Raw genomic sequence first — 23,185 nt, 5'->3', positions numbered from 1 at the left:
AGGAACATACCTGTCAAATTTCATGAAAATCTATTACCGCGTTTCGCAGTAAACTAAAACTGTTAACTGAAGAAACTAAAACAACAGCTGTTGTTGATGATAGATGACATTCAGTTCATGTATATTAATAATTAATATAATAAGAAATATAATATGTCCACTTCTATTACCAATATAATATAACAATATATTATGTTTAATTTAATGGATGTTACAAAGTAATAAAGTATTAGCTATCATATTGAATGAAAAAGACTGAGAAATTGTCAAAAACCACTGATTTATTGATAATTAGAAAGACCGGTTATTACACCATTGTCAATCTCTGATAAACTAAAACTAAATACAAGAGCAGCAGAATTTATACTAGTAGGCGAGTACTGCTATTGGTCAAGGGCATGAACGCCTGCCATTGGCCCAGCTAGACAGTCTCCTCCCACTCAACGGTTTGACAAAATGGCGGCTTAAGCAACAGAATCGCCATGATAACAAAATTTACTTTCAGTACAAAATAAGAACCAAGAAAACAAGTGTGAAATAAGATAACAAAACAAATATGCAAATGGAAAATTATTGACTAATGGATGTATGCTTACAATTTTATGATAGAACTTGATTTGTAGTGTTGTATTGGTTGAAATGAATCTGGTCATTTAAACTATACTGGGAATTTTCCTTAATTACTCTTGTTATTTCTAAAGCCTCTAGAATATTCAAAGATCTGCCTTTGTTATCAACATGTAGAAACTCAACATTCTCCTTAACTGTGAGCTTGTGATTATTTGTTATCAAATGTTCTGCAAAGTTAGATTCCCCATTTTGTTTATTCCAATCTCTGATGTGTTCTTTAATTCTACTTTTGAAACTTTTAACAGTTTGACCCACATAACAAGCATTACAATCATCACATTTAAGTTTGTACACCCCACTTTTATCCCAAATATCAATTTTGTCTTTACTCCAGCTAAATAGACTATTTAAATAGCTGGGCCAATGGCAGGCGTTCATGCCCTTGACCAATAGCAGTACTCGCCTACTAGTATAAATTCTGCTGCTCTTGTATTTAGTGTTAGTTTATCAGAGATCGACAATGGTGTAATAACCGAAACCGGTCTTTCTAATTATCAATAAATCAGTGGTTTTTGACAATTTCTCAGTCTTTTTCATTCAATATGAATAATTACCACAATATCAACACTTCTCACCCACACAAAAAGTATTAGCTATCAAATAGCATCAACAAACAAGTAAAGTACATCCCATAGAATAGCAATTTAATCCCTGAAGTCACTCCCCACTATGTTCAACAATGTAACCCTCACAGCCACTCATTTCAAAAAACTCACTAATTTTATAAAGAGGGGTATCCAAGAGCCATTTTTTGACCGTGCTGGCAAATAAGCTACTTGGCAAGGACCGAACTCTCTCAGGTAGGTGGTTAGAATTTCACACCTGAAACAGGGAAACAAGATGAAATATTGTGTAGTCTATTTCTATAGACATGCAGATCCACTCGATGTCTAGTATTATGATTATGTATATTTTCATTTCTGGCCAAATTGAATTCATCCTTTTTTATTGCTAACAGACATTGGGAAATGTACACATTAAAAACAGTCATAATTTTACAATGGGAATATAAACTATATAAGTGCTTGGGAAACCATGCATGTGTGTAGATTGTGCTCGTTAATCAGCAAATTTCAAGATGAATAGTTCGCCGAACGCCGAACAAACCCTGCTTGCCGGATGACGCATGTCTGGAGCCAGCTTCATTTGAAATGAATTAAATCAATCGATTCCGATTCTCGTATTGTTGTCAGTGATATGCAGGACTATATCAGTGATATGTGGAACGTTCCATAAATCACTCAAACAATATATTATTCAATTTATTCGAAATTGTGCAACATGTCTCCTTAAAATCATAAATCATAAACCTTAGCTCAGTCAATAAAGACTTTGATGCACAACGAATTAGGGGAATGATGAATTTTTGTAGATAGTACACGTGGTAAATAGCCTGGAACCAATAATTAGTCCCCATCGTTACACCGCTTGATTCCCCCCTAAGACTACTTCAAAGTTCGAGACCGCTATGATTTCTAAAAACAAGTATAAAGCCCTGTACACACACATCGATTTTTGTTTGTATGGTATTTTGACATCCTTAAGCCGCCTACACACTTCCAGGCCAGACCACAAACAGTCCGAGTCTTTGTTCTTGTCTGGAAGTGTGTAGGGCTGTCTTCAGACCGATTTATGATTTTCAGACCGTCTGCCGGTCTGCTGACTTGAACCACAGACAAGAGACTGTTTGTGCTTCCTGGAACACTATTTTGATCTAGTCTTGTAGTGTGTAGCGCTGTCTTCAGATGGCAGACGGTCTCCAGTGGCTCATCGGAAACTTAATTTGCGTAAAAATGAAGATACAGAAATTGAGATTTCAGATTCGGATTCAGCGCCCTCAAATTAATAGAATGCTTCGCGAGTACTCTAGTTATTTGTGCAACTAGTGCGCAAAGTGCCACTTTGCTGCACCGAAAGAAACTTTTACGCACGAGCCGCGCGAGTGCGGAATGATGGTTTCTTGAGGGCAGCAAATAAACTTTGCGCACGTATTGCACATTAAATTTTTCCTACAGTTACCATAGAATGTGAGAAGTCAGTAATAGACAGTGAACATGTCCTATACCGAATAAAATGTTTGTTTGTGCAAATCTTTATAATTTTTAATGCTGATAATAAATATTGCAACCATTCCACAACAGAATTATTTCGAATTCAGTCTAAATGACAATAAAATGAATATTATAAAGTTATATAAGATTCAATTATGATAATAACTACAAGAAGTCATCAGCAAGTGTAGAAATGGCCATATCACTCGTCTGGATATGTAGTTTGAGCCATCAATGAGCCTCACAAACGTGAGGCTTCACCCGTGACTAACAGCTTCACCCGTGACTAACAGTATAATATTCTCCTATCTGAAAACACAAAAGTTATGCAGCAAAACTTTGCTTATACTTAAACGGTGCCCATTAATTTGTTTTATTAGTTAATTTGTCTATGCAATCAAAGCTGTAAGCTTATGTTTTAATTTTTCTATTAATGTAAATAAATAAATAAGTTAATAGGCCCAGGACTGATCAAAGATTAGGCTAGTGATCAGCCCTCAGGACAAACCTCTAACCTGACCATTCTATGAAATTTTCATGTGTACTATTTATTCCAGTTCCAAATATCCTCAATTTTGAGTCTGAATGAAATATTATACACAATTAGTGTGAAAATATAGCTTCAGCTTGTTTTTTCTTGTAAATACATTAGTAAACGTGTCAATTTGGCCTTTCTGGTTTTCTGGCCAAGAGCTCAGTAGCATGAAACGTATAATAAAGGTTATACTGCATTATTCATAATGTGATTAAATTATATTATATAGACATTACATTCACCTGAAATGCTGAATTTCAATCATTCAAGTCACTGTTGAGTAAACAGGATATATTGTAAATCCAGTGTTTTTGATTACAGTATTTAATAACATCTATTCTGTATTCTGTTTCTAATTCATCAACAGCATTCATTGACATTGTTCTACGAAAATGTGAGTAGAGATGTTTCGGGGAGTTGAAGAACTGAATAACTTTTTTTGAAGTGTAAATATTTATTTTTCAAACTGTAATAGGAATGAGAGTAAACACGACATAAGTATTTAATACCTTAAGAAAGGTTTCTAATAACTTGAACTATACAGGTTTCGAATTGGAATGAGTTTGTTTGGAGACTTAGTAACAGTAATAACAAATTCAAAACATATGTTGTTATACTACATTCCTCCCCCCAAAGAGTTAATGAATGTAGTCATTCAAATAATTAGGAGGTCTTCTATTTCTAAAACTTCTTCTTGGATATGTATTTTGATTTTCTTGTCCAGTAGTCTGTTGTCTAGGTTGTAAGCTCTCGGCAGTAGTACTAGTTTCGTTTTCTTGGTTTTGGGTTTCTTGAGGATTATGGAAGTATTCAAGTTCAGGTTCGGAAGTAGGTAATTGAGAATTTTCATCATTTTCAGAATCGGTTTGTTCTTCGTGATCTCTGTTTTCGTACTCTCCAACTGGAGCAAGATGACGTGTTGATACTGTAGTTTCTCTTCCATCAGGTAGCTTTACATGTGCATACTCAGCATTTCCATGTAGAAGTTGGACCTCTTCAACAAGTGGCTCATATTTAGATGTTCGATTGAATATTTTTAAATAGACAGGGCCGGAATTGAGAAGCCAAGAAGGAGCTGAAACACCATTGTTTCCAGATCTACGTGGGTGTAAGAACATACGCTCATGAGGAGTTTGATTTGTGGCTGTGCAAAGTAATGTTCTTGTTGAGCTAAGAGCATCTTCTAAAATTGACTCCCATTGATTTATTTCTAAATTAAGTGATTTTAATGCTAGCTCAATCGTTTTCCATAGAATACCATTATATCTTTCAACCTGTCCATTACCTGCTGGGTTGTAAGCAGTGGCTCTGCTAGTTGCAATTCCATGCGAGTTTAGTTAATTTTTCAAGTCTTGACTCATAAATGATGTTCCTCTGTCTGAATGTATGTAACTAGGAACCTCAAACGTAGAAAACAGGGTTTTAAGTTTTGATTTAACTGTAGATGATGACATGTCTGGACATGGGAAAGCAAAAGGGAACCGTGAAAACTCATCTACTATTACCAATAAATAGCGATTTCGACTTGATGAAGGCAGAGGGCCTTTGAAATCAATATTTAGCCGTTCAAATGCAGAAGTGGCTTTAATCAGAGTCCCTTTGTGTTTAAAGAATTTGGGCTTGACAGCAGCACACACTTTGCAGGAGTTTGTTATACGTCTGATTTCATCAATTCAGTAGGGTAAGTTTTTACTCCAAACCCAGTGGTACAACCGTGTTATGCCTGGGTGGCATAGAGACTCATGTAAATCAACTAATAGATTTTCCTGATTTTGGATTGAAGAACATACTCTAGACAGAGCATCAGCAGCCATATTATCTTTGCCAGGTCTATATACAATATCGTAATGAAAACAAGACAGTTCCCGTTTCCACCTCATTATCTTTTCATTTTTCACTTTACCATGACGGTTGTTATCTAACATAAAAGCTACCGACCTCTGATCAGTAATTAGCTTGAAATGTTTGCCAACCAAGTAGTGACGCCATTTTCGCAGTGCTTCTACAATGGCTTGTGCTTCTTTCTCAACACTTGAGTGTCTTTGTTCTGCTGGTGAAAGTATCCTTGAGAAGAATGCAACTGGACGGTTTGATTGAGTCAAAGTATCAGCAATGGTGCTCTCAGATGCATCAGTTTCCACAGAGCATTGTGCTTCAGGGTCAATGCAGCTTACTACAGATCCAATTATTTCACTTTTTATAGTTTCAAACGATTGTAACCCTGCTTTAGACAAGGGAAATGCAGTACGGGCAAGAGGAATCACCTTAGTGGCATAATCTGGTATTAGTGATGCATAATGTGGAAACATACCAAGGGTCCTCCTCAGCAATGCAGTGTCTATAGGTGGAGGTAAATTTTTCAGTGGTTCCAATCGGCTGGGGTCAGGCTTGATAGTTTTGTTAGATATATGATAGCCCAGCAAGTTGATCGATTTCAGTGAAAATGAAGACTTCTCATTATTGATAGTTAGGTTGTATTTGTTTGCAGCGTTGATAAACTTATTCAAGTTTTGCTCCTGTGTTTTGCCACAGATTGTAACATCATCAAGGTAAGCATAAGTGTCTTGTAGCTGTTCAGACCGTATAACTTGGTCAATTACATGTTGGAACACTGCCACTCCATTAGTGACCCCAAACGGAATGTGTTTAAACTAGTAGAGTTGACCACATGCCTCAAATGCTGTGTAGTGCTTTTCTTCTTTCCTTATCATAATTTGGTGGTATGCACTTTTCAAGTCGATAGTACTGAAAAACTCATAATTTGCAACTTTGTTTACAATATCATCGATTCTTGGTAGTGGGTGAGCATCCAGTAATGTAAAACGATTTATAGTTTTGGAGTAATCAATGACCATTCTTTTTCTATGATTTTCATTTGTAACCACTAATGCTTGAGCTCTCCATGGAGAAATGCTGGGCTCTATAACATCGTCTTTGAGCATTTTACTTACTTCATTTCCAATAAACTTCAAATCATCCATACTGTGTCGATGATATTTGATTGCAATTGGTTTACATTCCAGTTTTAAATTAGAAAACAATGACACCGGTTCTACAGTACAGGGATTTTCCTTAATTACTCTTGTTATTTCTAAAGCCTCTAGAATATTCAAAGATCTGCCTTTTATATTAGCATGCAGAAACTCAACATTCTCCTTAACTGTGAACTTGTGATTATTTGTTATCAAATGTTCTGCAAAGTAAGATTCCCCATTTTGTTTATTCCAATCTCTGATGTGTTCTTTAATTCTACTTTTGAAATTTCTACCAGTCTGACCCATGTAACAAGCATTACAATCATCACATTTAAGTTTGTACACCCCCCTTTTATCCCAAATATCAATTTTGTCTTTAAAAAGACAAGATCTGCCTTTGTTATTAACATGCAGAAACTCAACATTCTCCTCAACTATGAACTTGTGATTATTTGTTATCAAATGTTCTGCAAAGTTAGATTCCCCATTTTGTTCATTCCAATCTCTGATGTGTTCTTTAATTCTACTTTTGAAACTTCTACCAGTCTGACCCACGTAACAAGCATTACAATCATCACATTTAAGTTTGTACACCCCACTTTTATCGCAAATATCAATTTTGTCTTTACTCCAGCTAAATAGACTATTTAAAATCGGTTTGGTCTTGAAAGCAACATGAAATCCATTCCTCTTCAATTCCCTACCAATTTTATCAGATACAAGGCCTAAATATGGGATTGTTATCCAAGTCTTCTCCTCACAGTTTGAGCCTACAAAGCTAGAATTGATTGAAATTTTTCTGCTTTCAATAGTATGGTCTATAGAGCACTAACAATACCTATGAGCCATCATGATTTTGATATTGAGATCACTAAAATTAAACAGATAGCTGTCACAAATGGGTATGAAGAAAGTATGGTGGACAGATTATTGAGTAAAATTAATAGAAAAATTTCAATCAATTCTAGCTTTTCTTTATTTCATGTTGCTTCCAAGACCAAACCGATTTTAAATATTCTATTTAGCTGGAGTAAAGACAAAATTGATATTTGGGATAAAAGCGGGGTGTACAAACTTAAATGTGATGATTGTAATGCTTGTTACGTGGGTCAGACTGGTAGAAGTTTCAAAAGTAGAATTAAAGAACACATCAGAGATTGGAATAAACAAAATGGGGAATCTAACTTTGCAGAACATTTGATAACAAATAATCACAAGTTCACAGTTAAGGAGAATGTTGAGTTTCTGCATGTTAATAACAAAGGCAGATCTTTGAATATTCTAGAGGCTTTAGAAATAACAAGAGTAATTAAGGAAAATTCCCAGTATAGTTTAAATGACCAGATTCATTTCAACCAGTACAACACTACGAATTTAGTTTTATCATAAAATTGTAAGCATAGATTAGTCAATAGTTTTTCCATTTACATATTTGTTTTAATATCTTTCACACTTGTTTTCTTGGTTCTTATTTTGGTTGTTATTTTAAGTAAATTTTATTATCATGGCGATTCTGTTGCTTAAGCCGCCATTTTGTCACACCGTTGAGGGGAGGAGACTGTCTAGCTAGGCCAATGGCAGGCGTTCATGCCCTCGAACAATAGCAGTACTCGCCTACTAGTATAAATTCTGCTGCTCTTGTATTTAGTTTTAGTTTATCAGAGGTTGACAATGGTGTAATAACCGAAACCAGTCTTTCTAATTATCAATAAATCAGTGGTTTTTTGACAATTTCTTAGTCTTTTTTCATTCAATATGAATAATTACCACAATATCAACTTCTCAACTACAAAAAAAAATAAATAAAAAAAATAAATAAATTTTTATAGTGCAAACTTATAATTTTGGAGGTTGACAATCAATGACATGTCTTGCTTTGAAGCTCTATGCGTCATTTCTCTCTCATGAAAAGACGGCTGCTAGCTTCTAAAAGTGTTTTATAGCTCTCTTGAAATTTTTCTATTAATTTGAGATTTAAAATGTTTTAATTTGAGATCTGAATAATTTTATTGTGTTCTAAATTTGTGTTTAATGTTTTGTGTAATTTTGAAAGCCTGTAGCTAATGGATGAGCCAAATATGAATAGATAAGTATTTTAGCTTGTAGGATCTTATGTTTAAGTGTCAAAATGGTTTTGTTCAGTAAATTTTCGTGTAAATTGCTCTGAACTGGATTTATTATTCATAGGCATTAGATCCATTTAGCATATTTGGAACTGATAACTTTCCTTAGGTGATGGGTGAAAGCTATCAAACCTATTAGGATAATTTAGTAGCACAGCAATATATATATATATATATATATATATATATATATATATATATATAATATATATATATATACATGACAACCATCCCCCACCCATCCCACAAATACAAACCTATGAACCTGTTATAGAATAAATTGTATATATATATATAATTGTATATATATAATTTATATATACAATTGTATATATATATATATATATATATATATATATACAATTTATTCTATAACAGGTTTATAGGTTTGTATTTGTGGGATGGGTGGGGGATGGTTGTTTGGATATTTTCTCAAAGTCAGGATGAAGCTCGCTCGGCTCTCGATGGACCTGATAGTAACGGGAAGTGCATTCCATGCTCAACAGGCACTAACTAGAAAGGATTTTGTGAAAATAGTAGTTCGATGGTTGGGTATCCTTAAAGTACTTCCTCTGGTTCTAGTATGTGAAGCATCTATCCTCCTACCTTCAGAGACAAATTTGAAATCATCTTTAAAATAGTTCAGATTTCCGTATTTCAAGATATCTCTAACAAGCTTGACTATTCAAGAAAGCCTTTGATCAGGAAGCTTAAAAGAGATAGGAGAACAGCATTTCCGATTCTCTGCTTTATATTACTACATTGTCAAAAACAGATTAGGCATTGTTGTGGAGCTAGAAAAGGATAGTACCTACTACCTGCTTAGTCGAATGATAGCAACACCATAGTTAATCAAATAGGTACTAAAATTATAATGTGGACCTCACTAAAGGACTTATGATTGTTCTATGTAATGTAAAGACACTGTTCGACACCATAGTAGAATACCAACCAATCCTGTCCACCCTCTAACAAATAATTCTACACTTGACCATTCCTCCTCTGTCCCACCTATTTACCATTCCCTAATCTCAAAGAACTTACAGTTTTCATTTTCATGGTCCATGTCTGCCGTAGATGGGGAACAGTGCCTTGGAACACATCTATACTCAATGATTAAATTGTAAAAGTACTATTGAAAAATCAACAAGTGAGTCATGAAGTTATGTATAGAATATCATTATTTTTCTAGGAATCTACCAATGTATGACTGGTTTTATATTACAATACAATCTTCACAATGATCGGTTACTTCCAGAAATAACACAGGGGAAATTAGATGAATTGAAGAGAAGATATCCAGGAAATGGTGAATATGCTATTCAATTCAACTATGTATGTTTCCATGTGTTAATATTGTGCCTTTAGCATTAGAAAAGTGTCGCATTATGGACCAAGATATTTTGAGCCGAACAATTATAGTATTCCAGTCAATGAATGGATAGGATAGAAAGAAAAGTTTTAAACAAAATTTTTTGACCCCTCAGTTCTGTTTATGGTAATATTAGCCCAGTCAATGAAGGTCCAAAAAACAGTTTCGTTCTGAAAATTAAATAAGAGCTGAATTTTCCACCATCGATAGAACCCTCCCAGAGGGTCATTCTCCCAAAAGTCCCAATAAATCCCCTTGGAGCTTTCCGCCCCAGCCCCCTAAAACATGAAAAATGTGGGTAAACACGGGAAATCAATTATCTCTGTAGCAATTGATCGGAAACAGTTCTATTATATGCCATTCGATTCGTTACATTATGGACTACAATACTACTTATATTCATTTTCCAATAAAATCAACAGTTTTCTTGATAAAATAATATATATGTAAAAATTTAGGGGGTTTGTGATTTGATTTTTTTGTTTTCTTTGATTAACTTCGAACCAACTAGTTTTAAAGGAAAATAAGCCAAATAATTAATGTAGCCACTGTGATTGCAAATCCATTGATGTATATTGTTATGTATTTGCGATTTGATTTGATGCTGTGGGAGGGGAAACAGTCGACGCGGAACGGCGCGGCTGACTCTCTTAGCCATAGTAAACAGCAAACTGGAAATCAATTATCTCTGTAACCATTAATCGGAGGAAAATCTATCATTTGTCATTCGATTCGTTAAATTAAGAACTACAATATTAGTCGGATTCATTTCCTCAATAAATCGAACAGTTTCCTTGATAAAATAATATAATATAAAAATTTAGTGGTTTTTCGATTTGATTTTTGTTTTCTCAGATTAACTTCGAAGCAAATAATCTAATAATCTAGTTAGTATAGAGTTCAGTGGTTCAAGTTTGTGAGGTTAGTTGATGATTCCGTGTTGTTTTATTTTGACAATGCTCAATAATTTCAATGCGTTTTTGTAAATAGTACAACTTTTCTGTAAATAATTATTCATAAATTTTGTGTAAATTTTTAGTGTAATTCGTGTAGTTTCAATATGAGCAACAAGAAGAGGATTGGTTCGAAACGATCTGTGTATAAAAAAAAGAAATCCATCGGTGTACCTTCAACCTCAAGAGTGACACCCAACCAATCTAAAAGTTCAAAACCTTCCAGCTCAAAAACAAAGTTGAGAGACAATTTCACCTATTATAGTAATAAGAATGAAAGCTTAGAATATGAAGTAGTTGATGTGAATAATTTTGTAAATATGTTTCTCCAAGTGTCTGTGTGTAAATTTTGTCACAAGCAGTTTGCAAGAAAAAGTATAGCTGGACTTGCAACCCAATTCACAATTTCGTGCACCAGTTGTGAAAAAAGTGATAGATCTTTCATGAACAGTGAACAAGTAAGTGTAAATAGTTCAGGAGACCAAAAGAAACTTTATGATGTGAATATCAGGTTAGTGCATGGACTTAGAGCTATTGGAAAGGGCTACACAGCAGCTCAAGTTTTGTGTGGAATCATGAACCTCCATCCACCTCCATCTAAATTTACCATGTATAAGCATGTTTTAGGGGAAATTTCTCAAAATTCATGTAAATTATCAATGGAAAATGCAGTGAATGAGGCAGTAGAAGTGAATGAAGGAATAAGAGATCTGTGTGTAGGAGTGGATGGGTCATGGCAGAAGAGGGGTCATGTGAGTCTAAATGGGATTGTGTCTGTGACCTCAGCTGACACGGGAAAAGTTTTGGACATCCACCCAATGTCTAAATATTGCAAATGTCAAAATAAAAATAGGAATGAGCACACTGACAATTGCTCAGCAAATTACATTGGGACAAGTGGTGGAATGGAGGTGGAAGGAGCAAAAATAATTTTTTCCAGGTCAGTTCCATAATATAATGTAAGATATGTAGATTATTTGGGAGATGGAGATTCAAATGCATATAAAGTAGTATGTGAAGTAATGCCTTATGGTGCAGATGTTGTAATTCAAAAACAGGAGGGCACGTGTAGGGCACGTGTAGGGCACGTGTAGGGCACGTGCAGAAGCGAATGGGAGCACGTCTTTGTGATTTGAAAAATAGAAAACGTGGCCAAAAGTTGAGTGATGGTAAACCTCTAACAGGTAAGGGTCGCCTGACTGATATGCTATGAAGAAACTGCAGATATTTTATGTACTGGCCATCAGGAGAAATACCAACAGCCTAGAAGCCATGCAGGCAGCAGTTTGGGCAGTATACTTCCACGTCAAATCTTCCAACAAGAAGCCAACACATCAACTTTGCTCCAAGGGCGACAACACTTGGTGTAAATTTCTGGCTGCATCAAGGAATAAGGAACTGTATGACCATGAAAAACATTTTCATCTACCTGAAGCAATAATGGATGAGGTAAAACCAATTTTCCAGAGCCTAGCTGACATAAATTTATTGAGGAGATGTTTGAAAGGAAAGACTCAGAATCCAAATGAATCATTGAATAATGTCATATGGTCCCGACTACCAAAAAGAACATTTGTGACTCTTCCCACTTTGAAATTTGGTGTGTATGAAGCAGTTCTTGCATTCAATGATGGGAATATTGCCAACTGTAGACTATTTGAACACTTGGGGCTGAAAGTGGGATCAAATTGTGTGGCAGCAATGGAGTGTTTGGACAAGAAGCATATTGCAAGAGCAGAGAAAAAGGTCCAGGAAATCCAAAAAAAGATCAGACAGAAAAGGTCTTTGGCAAGGAGGAAGCTGGAAGACATCTATGAAGAGGATGAGGACCCAGACTACCCATCCTATGCAGCAGGAGGGCATTAGTGGTGAGTGAGATCTCAAAAAAGTTCAATTCCTTACTAATTTGCATTTTTCCGTAAAAGTCAATTTTTGGAATTTGAGGACACATTACTCCAAAACCACAAGAGATATCAATTTCAAATTTTTTATCAATTTCAAAAGGGCTTATTTATTGTATTATAAAGCAGTTCCTTACACGAGATTTTCTTAGTAAACGTGTTGTAAATGAAATTAAAAAATAAAATCTAAATTTTTTTATTTGAAAAAAAAAACATATTTTTTAAGAAAAATTATTAAAAAAAATCTGATGATTTTTCCTAAAACCCTCTTGTGCGGAACTAGAAAAAAGTTAGTTCTTCCAATGAAAAAAAAAATCATGTTGATATCTTGAATGGTTCATGAGTTATGTGTCCTGAAGCTAGCATTACGTGAGATAGGAGGTTGCACTCCCCATAATGTAACGAATCGAATGGCATACAATAGAACTGTTTCCGATCAATGGCTACAGAGATAATTGATTTTCCGTGATTACCTGCATTTTTCAACTTCGAGGGGGGCTAGGGGGGAAAGCTCCAAGGGGATTTCTTGGGACTTTTGGGAGAATGACCCTCTCGGAGGGTTCTATCGATGGTGAAAGATTCAGCTTTTATTTAATTTTCGGATCAAAAAAACCTTTATTGACTGAGCTATTTGTAAAAAGTTCAGTTACTTCCAATTTTTTTTTATATTTCTGCTCTTATAACTTTTAGAAAATCAATGGGAAATATCTATGCTGATAATGAACTCATATTGCATCATATTCTCATCAATTTGATGTATAATTTTACAAGTCCACGCATTCTCCCAGGACTGTTAAAGCAGCTCTAGTGATTAGTAAGGAATCTATTGTTTCGCGAATAATACACAAATTGATGAAAGCATTTTTAAACACAAGATCGACTTTGAGCTTTGTTGGCACCAGTTAGGAGGCGGACATAAACATTTCCTCTTAATTAGTTCTTGAAAATTCTGAGAAATTGCAGAAGGAACGCTGGGGAATGCCAGTGAAAATGCAGTAGAACCGCCTATCACTAATATTGGTTCTAGCCATGATAATGTAGTCACCCACGTTTCATATGATGACTTAGGTTCATAGCCTCAACAAAGGCAACATTACTATAATATTATTGTATTATTTATCGGTGTGTAGTCCCATACTGTAGTTATAGAAGAATTATGTATGTAATTCGATCATAAAACGTTTTTATTACTTTTGCAGAAGTATAGGTAGTGTAATTACTGATTGCTCAAGCTATAAAGTGACGTTTTACACTCTTAGTACATCATGAATAGATTATTTTACCGATATAATAATGATGTGAGAGGAATGTGATTATTGATATTCAACAGATGAATTGATATTTTACAGCCTTACTGAACGCTATCAACCCGCCATTGAGGACACCATTGGATCTATATGATCGCTATATAATAAATAACAAGAAGTAAGACTGATCAAATAATATTGAATATATTATTGTATTTTTAGAGTTTTTAATATATTGTGATAAATTTTGTGATTCATTTAGAGTATAACATCAACCTTCAAAATTTTCAAACATTATTCCTGGACTGAAAATCAAGTGACGAAGCAGTGTGTGATTACATATAACCTTAACTTTTGGACAACATTAACATTTCATCATAATTTTTGGAGAGAAATAGTAGCTACAGGTTCAGCCTAGTTTTTCCTCCAATGTAATAATTATGATTATAGTGTCATCTATATAAATAAAAATCGAGCCTCAAATTTTGACATTCAATAACTTTTTCATGTGTGCTCCAAATTCATGATTTATTTAGTTGTGTTCGTTATGTTCAGGACCAGGTTCATGGCCTATCAAATTTATAATCCGACTTCAGGACTCTTTCCTACGGTCCTTCAAAGTTTACATGTAATCCTTATGGGAGAAGATTTGTGATCTGGCCACACACAGAAATAAAAACCAGGTGTTATAATCATCATTGCGTCATACAACAGCCGTCTGTAGATGGTAGACAAGAGTGTGTGCTGCTCCATAACCGCCCATGTATTTTATTCTAAACGCCCCGACTAAAAACAAAATGACTCTCCTGTGTGTAACCATCCAGTGCGGTCTCAGGTTGAAGACTTAAATGTTCTAAAGACATTGCTTTGTTTCGAATAATTCGAATAATTGACAGCTAAAGTTTGTCAAGAGATGCATTAAACGGAGTACGGAGTTTTCCGGGCCAGCTAGTATACAATAAGAATGAATACTGAATTAGCGAAGTTCTCACTTTCGACTTACTAGAGCCCAAAGTCGTTTTCTGTCTGTTTGTCTGTCTGTTCGACAAGAACTTTACTGAGAATTGATCAATCAGCTTCAAATTTTAAACACGGATAGTTGGATAACAAAATTGACTCAACCCTTCGTTCTTTTTTCAGGATATAAAAATTACATTGAAACTGCATTACAACAAAAAAATTTTGATTTATTATTTATCAGTCAGCTGGGATTATTTGCATGCTATTTCTATGATTTTTCCATTCATTTAAAGAAGCTAATGCTATTATTTGGCAGTTGTCACACAGACTGTCAGACAGACAGACTTTATGTGGCGACACATGATTCCAGCTGATTGACTGGGGGGTCCTAGGGGTGCCAGGGGGGTCGAATTTTCAAGATTTGGTGGTTTTCCTGTAGCCTCCAATATGCCCTCTATGCATTGTATTCACTTCCTCCGGACAATAGTATTGGCTGTGAGTTTTTTGTCATTTGTAGATTTGATATAATCCAGAATATATTTATTGTGGCCTAGTCGTGGAATGAACTTTAGTATTAGGAATATTGAAGTGGGATCATTTCAATGTGAATTTTCATAAATGCAAATTGAACCAATCCAAACAATTTGACAATATGGACCTCAATGATATAATTTCATTTGAAGTAGTCTACAATTTCAATGAGAGTATCCACATAATAACAACTGGAATACGAAAGCAAAAATGTCATGAGTAAAACTGCATTCACACCAATGTAAAGTTATTAACAAAATTTATGTTACTAACTTAATCCTTATAGATTCTATTAGATTGAACATAACTTATCATACACATGATGTGCGTTTATGTGATTGTCAAGATCCGTTCAATCTAATAGAATCTATAAGGACGGGAAACTAAAAATTTTGCTACTAACTTTGGTGTAAGATTAACTAGAATTGAAACGGTTTTGATCATAGGCCTAAGCAATATCGGGACACCGAGCTTCGCTACCGTAGTTATTTACTTATATTGATAAACAGAGCACAATTCTTCAAAATGATTGGGGAAGGACAAAACAGGCACAGCCCAAAACTTTTCCTTCCCCGAATTTTGATTTATACACTATAAATGGTCCAAAAAGTAGGTTATGTTTCATACACTTAAATTCAGGTCCAATTCTCAGTCAAAATATTTAAAAATCTGGTGTGGCGCACTCACACAACTTTCCTTGCCGTTATGAGAATTGATCACCTGATGCTAGTGTTGTCGCACATCTCAAGTCCACTCATAAACAAAGATCTGAGCCAGCTGGTGACAGAACAATAACGCTGGAGACATAATATGTTACCTCATACTATGACAGTAGCGGCTCGTGATCTTCTAGCTTGGGGGTTCAACCTCATGTATTGGGGACAAAGGTCAAGAGGATATAGAGTATTGAGCATAATCAAGTGTAAAGGTGATCAATAATAATTTCAAGGAATTACACCCCAAAGATTGAGAATAAATTTTCTAAAAATATAAATTTTTTGTCCTGTTCATATTTTTCTTGTTTGATTCTTACTTCGGGAGTTGGTCTACAATTATGTTTTATTTGACACCTATCCTTGATATTAATATATTCTTCTACACGCAATACAAATTTATAGAACGAAAAATGCAGTGAAATCTATCACAGTGTATACAGTGTATACAGTGTATACCCGAAACCATACCGTATAACCTCAAAACTGTCACGCTTAGGCTACTTCTTGTTTACCGCTTTTTACTGTTTACTGGCAACAAATTTAAATTTCTGGGTTATGAGCAAGTTCAAGATGGCACTGTATCCATATCACGAATACTCACGATTCATTCCGAGGTTTACCGAATGCTTCACTTGCCTTGGCTAGGTTTGGCTACTCTCGGATGAACTCGTGCAAACTTGGTTCAGACAGGATTGTGAATCAAATCCGTGCTAGCAAACCGATTCCCCTCCTCCGTTCCAATACCTCACCCAGCCCTGTTTTTTGGTTCACATCGGGGAATGAACACTGCTTTCCACCACCACCCGTCTCATCATGCCATTCGGTGCTGTTCCATCATGTCATTTGGTGCTGTTTCAAGCAAGCCACACCGGGCTTTCAGGCACCGGCCGCGAAACATCGACGTTAAGTTTATGTAGATGAAAATAATGTTGTGAAGTAATTTCATGAGTATAAAATAAAAATATCTAATTATTTGAGTTGCAAATTCATCATTGTATAGGAAGTTGATTCAATTATGGGGGTAGACTGATAATTGGGAATCTAAAATCAAACTTTGCATAGATGGGGCGGAGCTCCTGAAATTTTTACAGATATGTAACTTGTGACAGTTGATAGAGCTTATCAATTTCTATTTTAAGTATGAATTTGATCAAAATCGTTGGAGTCGTTTTCGAGAAAATCGCGAAAAGCCCTGTTTTTGACATCATTTTCGCCATTTTAGCCGACATCTTGAATTGCATTTGATTGAAATTGTTGGTGTCGGATACTTATAGTGTAAGGACCTTAAGTTCCAAATTTCAAGTCATTCCGTTAATTGGGAGATGAGATATCGTGTACACAGATGCACATACACTCATACACACACACACAAACACACACACACACACACACACACACACACACACACACACACACACACACACACACACACACACACACACACACACACACACACACACACACACACACACACACACACACACACACACACACACACACACACACACACACACACACACACACACACACACACACACACACACACACACACACACACACACACACACACACACATATACAGACCAATACCCAAAAACCACTTTTTTGGACTCAGGGGACCTTGAAACGTATAGAAATTTCGAAATCGGGGTACCTTAATTTTTTTTGAAAAGCAATACTTTCCTTAGTACCTATGGTGATAGGGCAAGGAAAGTGAAAACAGAAAAATTCTAATTTAGATTGTTTACAAACCAAATTGAATAACAAAATAACACTCACTAATCACTTAGAACTGTAGAATAATTATTTACTTTGAATATCATGATATAATCTAATTTAAAGTGATAAATCATGTCAAGTCAACAAATCAGATTATTTTTATAAAGTCTATTAAAATTTCTAGACAATATTTCTCGCGAAGTTAGCTGATTGAATGATTTCACAGTTGATCTCCCACACAGGCACACGCATCTTCTGTTATCGACAGACGACAAAATTATCATCTGTTCTTCCAAGGATGAATTATTATCCTTTTAATGTCCTTCAGCAAGTTTTCCCAGGGATGAGACCTAGTGCAATCGATTTTTTTTATATCAAAAACCTACTATGTTCCAAATTTTTGTGAAAATCGTTAAAACCGTTTTCGAGATCCGTTGATCATTTATTTATTTATTTATTTATTCATTTAATTACAATATGGGCGCATACAGGGCAAGCCCCAAAAATTGCTCCCCAATCAAAACAATAGAAAATACATCAATTTCTTAAAAATATATATTTTAACACAATAAATAAAATATACTCCTGAAAATAATAAAAATAACAAAAAAGCAAACTACAAAACTGAATAAAGTTATAAAACTAAGCATGATAAACTAAAAAAAAAAATTAACTAATAAACTAAAAACTAATAAAATAAAATAAAAATAATAAAATGATAATCAAAATCTGAATAATATAATGCGAATTTAGATAAAATTAATTGAAAAATGAGATGCAAAAATAAAATCATTACTAATAAGAGGAAATTTATATAAATTTTATGAGAGATGAAGATGCTGATGATGATGATGATGATGCTGGAGATGATTCTGACAATGAAGATGATGATGATGACTATGGAGACCAGGGTGAAGAGAAAAGAAGATTCAAAAAAAAAGATAATAACCTACATAGAATTACCGGCGGAAAGATGGTGGGTATAGGGCTGTACAAGCTTTCTTGAACTGCAAAGTTGACAAATGAAATGGATCAAGATGAGCTCCACAAAGATTAAAAAGACACATCATACGATTAACTGGAGAATTATAGTGATTATTGGTTCTGCACTGAGGAAGTTGGAACCTAAAACTGGAACGCCGAGCCACTTGGGGGACATAGATGTTAAGCAAAGAAAGAAGGTAAGAAGAATCAATCCTTCCATTTAAAAGATTATACAGGAATACAAGCAATCTGCAGTTACGCGATGCCCCAAGGGATTGCATTTGAAACATTACTCTCAGATCAGAAGTTGGGTAATTGAAAGGACAAACTGCATTGAAGTGTTTAAAGTACAAAAATCTTAAAAATTTATTCTGGATTTTCTCAATCTCCACACTCTGAGAAACTAGATAAGGATGCCACACCTCGGAGCAATAATTGAGCAAACCTTTAACAAGTGAGTTGTACAACAGAATAAGAACTGAAATTTCATTGAAATGAGAGCAAGTTCTGCGAATAAATCCTATTTGCTGGCACGCCTTGGAGCATAATTTTCTCAAATGAAAATGAAACTTAAGCTCAGAATCAAAATACACTCCAAGGTCCTTAAATTGATCAACACGCTTGACTACTAGATTATTGATAGTATAAACAGGAACCTGGCGGTCTCTCTGCCTTGTGAAAGTTACAGTAGCGCATTTATCAATGTTGATCTTCAGCTGGTTTTCACTGCACCAGCAAAATAAGCCATCCACATCACTCTGAAGCATTCGACAATCATCCTCCGACTCAATCACCTTGTAGATTTTTACATCATCGGCATAGAGAAGGCAAGAAGAATGCTTTAGGACTCCAGGCAAATCATTTATGAATAGCAGGAAGAGTAGAGGACCCAGATTAGAACCCTGCGGAACGCCTGACGAACTAGTATAGAATTTAGACTGGTTACCACCAAAAGAAACAGATTGAACTCGGTCAGACAGATACGAGGAGATAAGCCCAACACTTGGAATGGAAAATCCAAAGAGTGACAATTTATTGCACAACACCTTGTGGCTCAGAGTGTCAACAGCTTTAGAAAAATCAGTGTACACAGTATCAACACGCAAACCCCTATCAAGATAGGCTGATACCTCACTTCGGAAATGCAACAAATTGGTGACAGTAGATCTCCCAGGCAAAAACCCATGCTGATGTTCAGTCAGTAATGGTTTAACATGACCAAAGATTTTCTTATAAATACATTTTTCAAAAACTTTAGCAAAACAGTTTATTATAGAAATGGGCCTGTAGTTATTGATAGCTTGTCTACTACCAGCTTTGAAAATTGGACTCACTTTGGCCTGCTTCCACAGATCTGGGAACGTAGATGTCTTTAGTGCTAAATTGAAAATGAATTTAAGTGGTTCCAAAAACAATTCACAGCAACCCTTGACAATATAAGGTGGGATACCATCAGGGCCAACTGATCCTACCCCCTTGAGACTTCTTATGGATAAATAAATATCATCTGACGAGATTGCATCAATGTGAAAAGGAGAGTGATTGATCAGGTTGTCTCGTGCTTCAGTGTTACTGTCACTTTTGCTAAATACAGATGAAAAGTATTCAGCAAAACCATCCGAAATGTCATTGCCAATGAAAACTCTATTATTCCACTTCATCACATTCTCAGTACGTCTCATTTTACGTTTATTGTTAATGTAGGTCCAGAAACCTTTCATATCACCCTTAACGCTCAATTGAACCGAATTTATATAGTTATGATAGGCTGCGGAAATTTTTCTTCTCAAACCTGAACGTAGTCTCCGGAACTCCTCATCATGATAAGCCGAGACTCTTCTCCTCCTGGCACATCTGTTCTTTCGCTTTATGTCACTAATTATATCCTTGGTAAACCATTGGGGATACTTACCAGTTGCATTAGTAACAGCTCTCTTTGGAACAAATAAATCAAAACAGGAATAAATGAGTCGATAGAATGATTCGGTTGCCCCATTCACATCTGAGGACAAATAAACTCCAGACCAATCAGCATCTCTTAAAGATTCATAAAGACCAAAGAAATCAGCTCTCCTGAAATTATAGTACAGTTTGTACAATTCATCAAGGTGATCAGATCCAGCGCAAATTATTGGAAAAGAAACAGAAAGAGTTGGATGATGGCTATCCTCAGCCACAAGAAAATCATCAGATCTCACCACCTCAACATCAAACGAGCTCAAAACTAGATCCAAGGTTCGACCATTATCATCCAAAACCACATTACGAGACTCCAAACCAAGCACTCCCATGAACTGACCCAAAGCGACCGCCAGACGAGATCCGCCACTGAAATCAAAATCGGAGCAATTGATTTCTGGGATATTCCAGTCTCCAACAATTAACACATTACCATCAAAAATATCATTGAAAGATTCAACCAACTCAAAATATTGAAGGTAGGTTTCAAATGAAGTCGATGGTTTAAAGTAAACAGAATTTATGTAATATTGTGCATTATTTAATGAAATCTTGATCCAAATTGATTCAAAATTAGGTGACGATAAATCAGACAATAAAGTTGCATTCAATGAGCTACGTACAGCAATCAGAACCCCACCTTCCCTCAAACCTAGATTGCCCGGCCTATCCTTACGAAAAACAGTATAACGCTCATCAAATAATTCATCATTATGAATCCCATCGTGTAACCAAGTTTCAGTGAGAATTATTGCGTCAGCATCACACTTCAATACCTCCCGGGAAAAACATGGAATTTTGGAGCGAAGTCCTCTTACATTCTGATAAAGAATATTAAAATCCAGAATAATTTATGAAACTATGAAGAGAGAGAAAGAGCGAGAGAGAGAGAGAGAGAGAGAGAAAAATAATAGTATGATGAGTAGAAAGTGAAGATGAAAGAAGAATACGAAAGATGGAGAACAAGAGAGAGACTGAGAAAGATTAAAAAAAAAAATTAACTAAACTTATTTATTTATTCAAATAGCACCACGGACCACAAACAGCCCAAGCCTCCCAACCCTAAGCGGGGAATTATAAACCACACCTCCCTCTGAGAAAAAAAAAGAATACTAATAGGGAGAGAATCAATTTCGCAAATAGAAAGAAAGAAAATCACTTGAAGTTACTGTTAACGACATTGAAAGGACCAGTGTGATAAGAGCCCTGATAACAAATCGTAACTACAATCATAATAGCAGTAGGCCTATCAATTATTTTGAGTCAAACAGAGAGCGTCACAGTTACTCCTACATAAGTCAACAATAATAATTGTCAATGCCACCAGTGATAAATTGTGATCAAATTCAAAGTAATATCATCATATCAACAAATATCTGTACTCAGTGAAAAATGACAATAGACACTTGAAAATAATATTCCACTCTTAATCGACACCACTGCAAAGATGGAAAATAACAATAAATTTTATCACAACCACAATAATGCAAGATAAGGTAAGAACTAAAACAACGAATGATAAATCAATATCGAAAGATACTCCAAGCACAAGATTCCCTCTCATCAAAATATCACTTTATTCACCTCAATTAGCTTAGAACCCAACTATTTCATTGGTAGAAATGAACTGTCAGATAATATTGGTTCATATTAATCAGATGGAAATTCATTATAGGCTACCTAAAATTATTATTGACGATTATACGATTTATTAGATAAAGGAATTGAATGTAAGTAGGCTATCACAATCAATTACAGATTATTACACATTGAACGATTGTGAACCATAGGCACAAAAGATCTACAATAGATAAACTTGACGGTCAAAAATTACAAAAATAAAAATATTTATGCTACTGCAAGAAAGCATTAATAATGCTGTCAAAATTCAAGTAACAATTATACAAATTGAAAAAGTAGGCCAAAGAAATAAAATTTTACAGTGGTGTCGTATGAATCTAACCAGTAACTTAGTAATCTATCAATCAATCACAATTATTAATTCATTGATACTATTAACTTATCAACTGAATTATGGCATGTTTGATTTTTATAATCTAATTATCAGAAAAATAGTATAGCAATGATAAATATTAATTACGTTAAATGTGAATGCTCCTTATGTAAAAGTCATCAAGAAAAATATTTATCTACATTGGTGGAAAGTCCAAATCCTTAGCACAATTCACAATAATAGGGGCTCCCTTCTCGTCCTTGCGAATACGAATCCGTCCCACTCTGTCAACCCACGCGTCCTTGATCAGGCCTTTTTTCTTGAGCTGCCGAGCTGTGCCAAGGAGTTTTCTTCTCGCAGCTGTTAGACTCCTATTGATGTAGATTGGACCCTGACCCTGAAGGCCCTGCACCTGATGCCTCCTGAGCACCCCGAACTGCCTCCTCTTCTCCATGAATTCGTCGGCGTCAGGGCGACGCACAAAGCGCACGATGATAGCGGCCGGCGGAGGCGGCGTCGCAGCCTGTCCACCCCCCTCGCCTCCTCATCGCCAGTCGGTGACAGCCGGACACCAT

General features: G+C 35.3%; 1 protein-coding gene across 5 annotated transcripts in view; it reads left to right on the top strand.

Moving 5' to 3' along the window:
• The window catches only part of LOC111057722, a 104,315-nt gene that overhangs the window by 49,142 nt on the left and 31,988 nt on the right, over window positions 1–23,185 (top strand). For all 5 annotated transcript variants that reach the window (XM_039435561.1, XM_039435560.1, XM_039435558.1 and 2 more), the window contains 2 exons: window positions 9,507–9,623; window positions 13,890–13,965. In XM_039435561.1, coding sequence (XP_039291495.1) covers window positions 9,507–9,623; window positions 13,890–13,965 — 193 coding nt within the window. The remainder of the gene's footprint in view (window positions 1–9,506; window positions 9,624–13,889; window positions 13,966–23,185) is intronic.

This window comes from Nilaparvata lugens, chromosome 9 (assembly GCF_014356525.2).
Source record: "Nilaparvata lugens isolate BPH chromosome 9, ASM1435652v1, whole genome shotgun sequence".
In the NCBI taxonomy this organism is placed as follows: Eukaryota; Metazoa; Arthropoda; class Insecta; order Hemiptera; family Delphacidae; genus Nilaparvata; species Nilaparvata lugens.
Note: the sequence above shows the minus strand (reverse complement) of the source record. Positions and strands in the feature narration are given on the sequence as shown.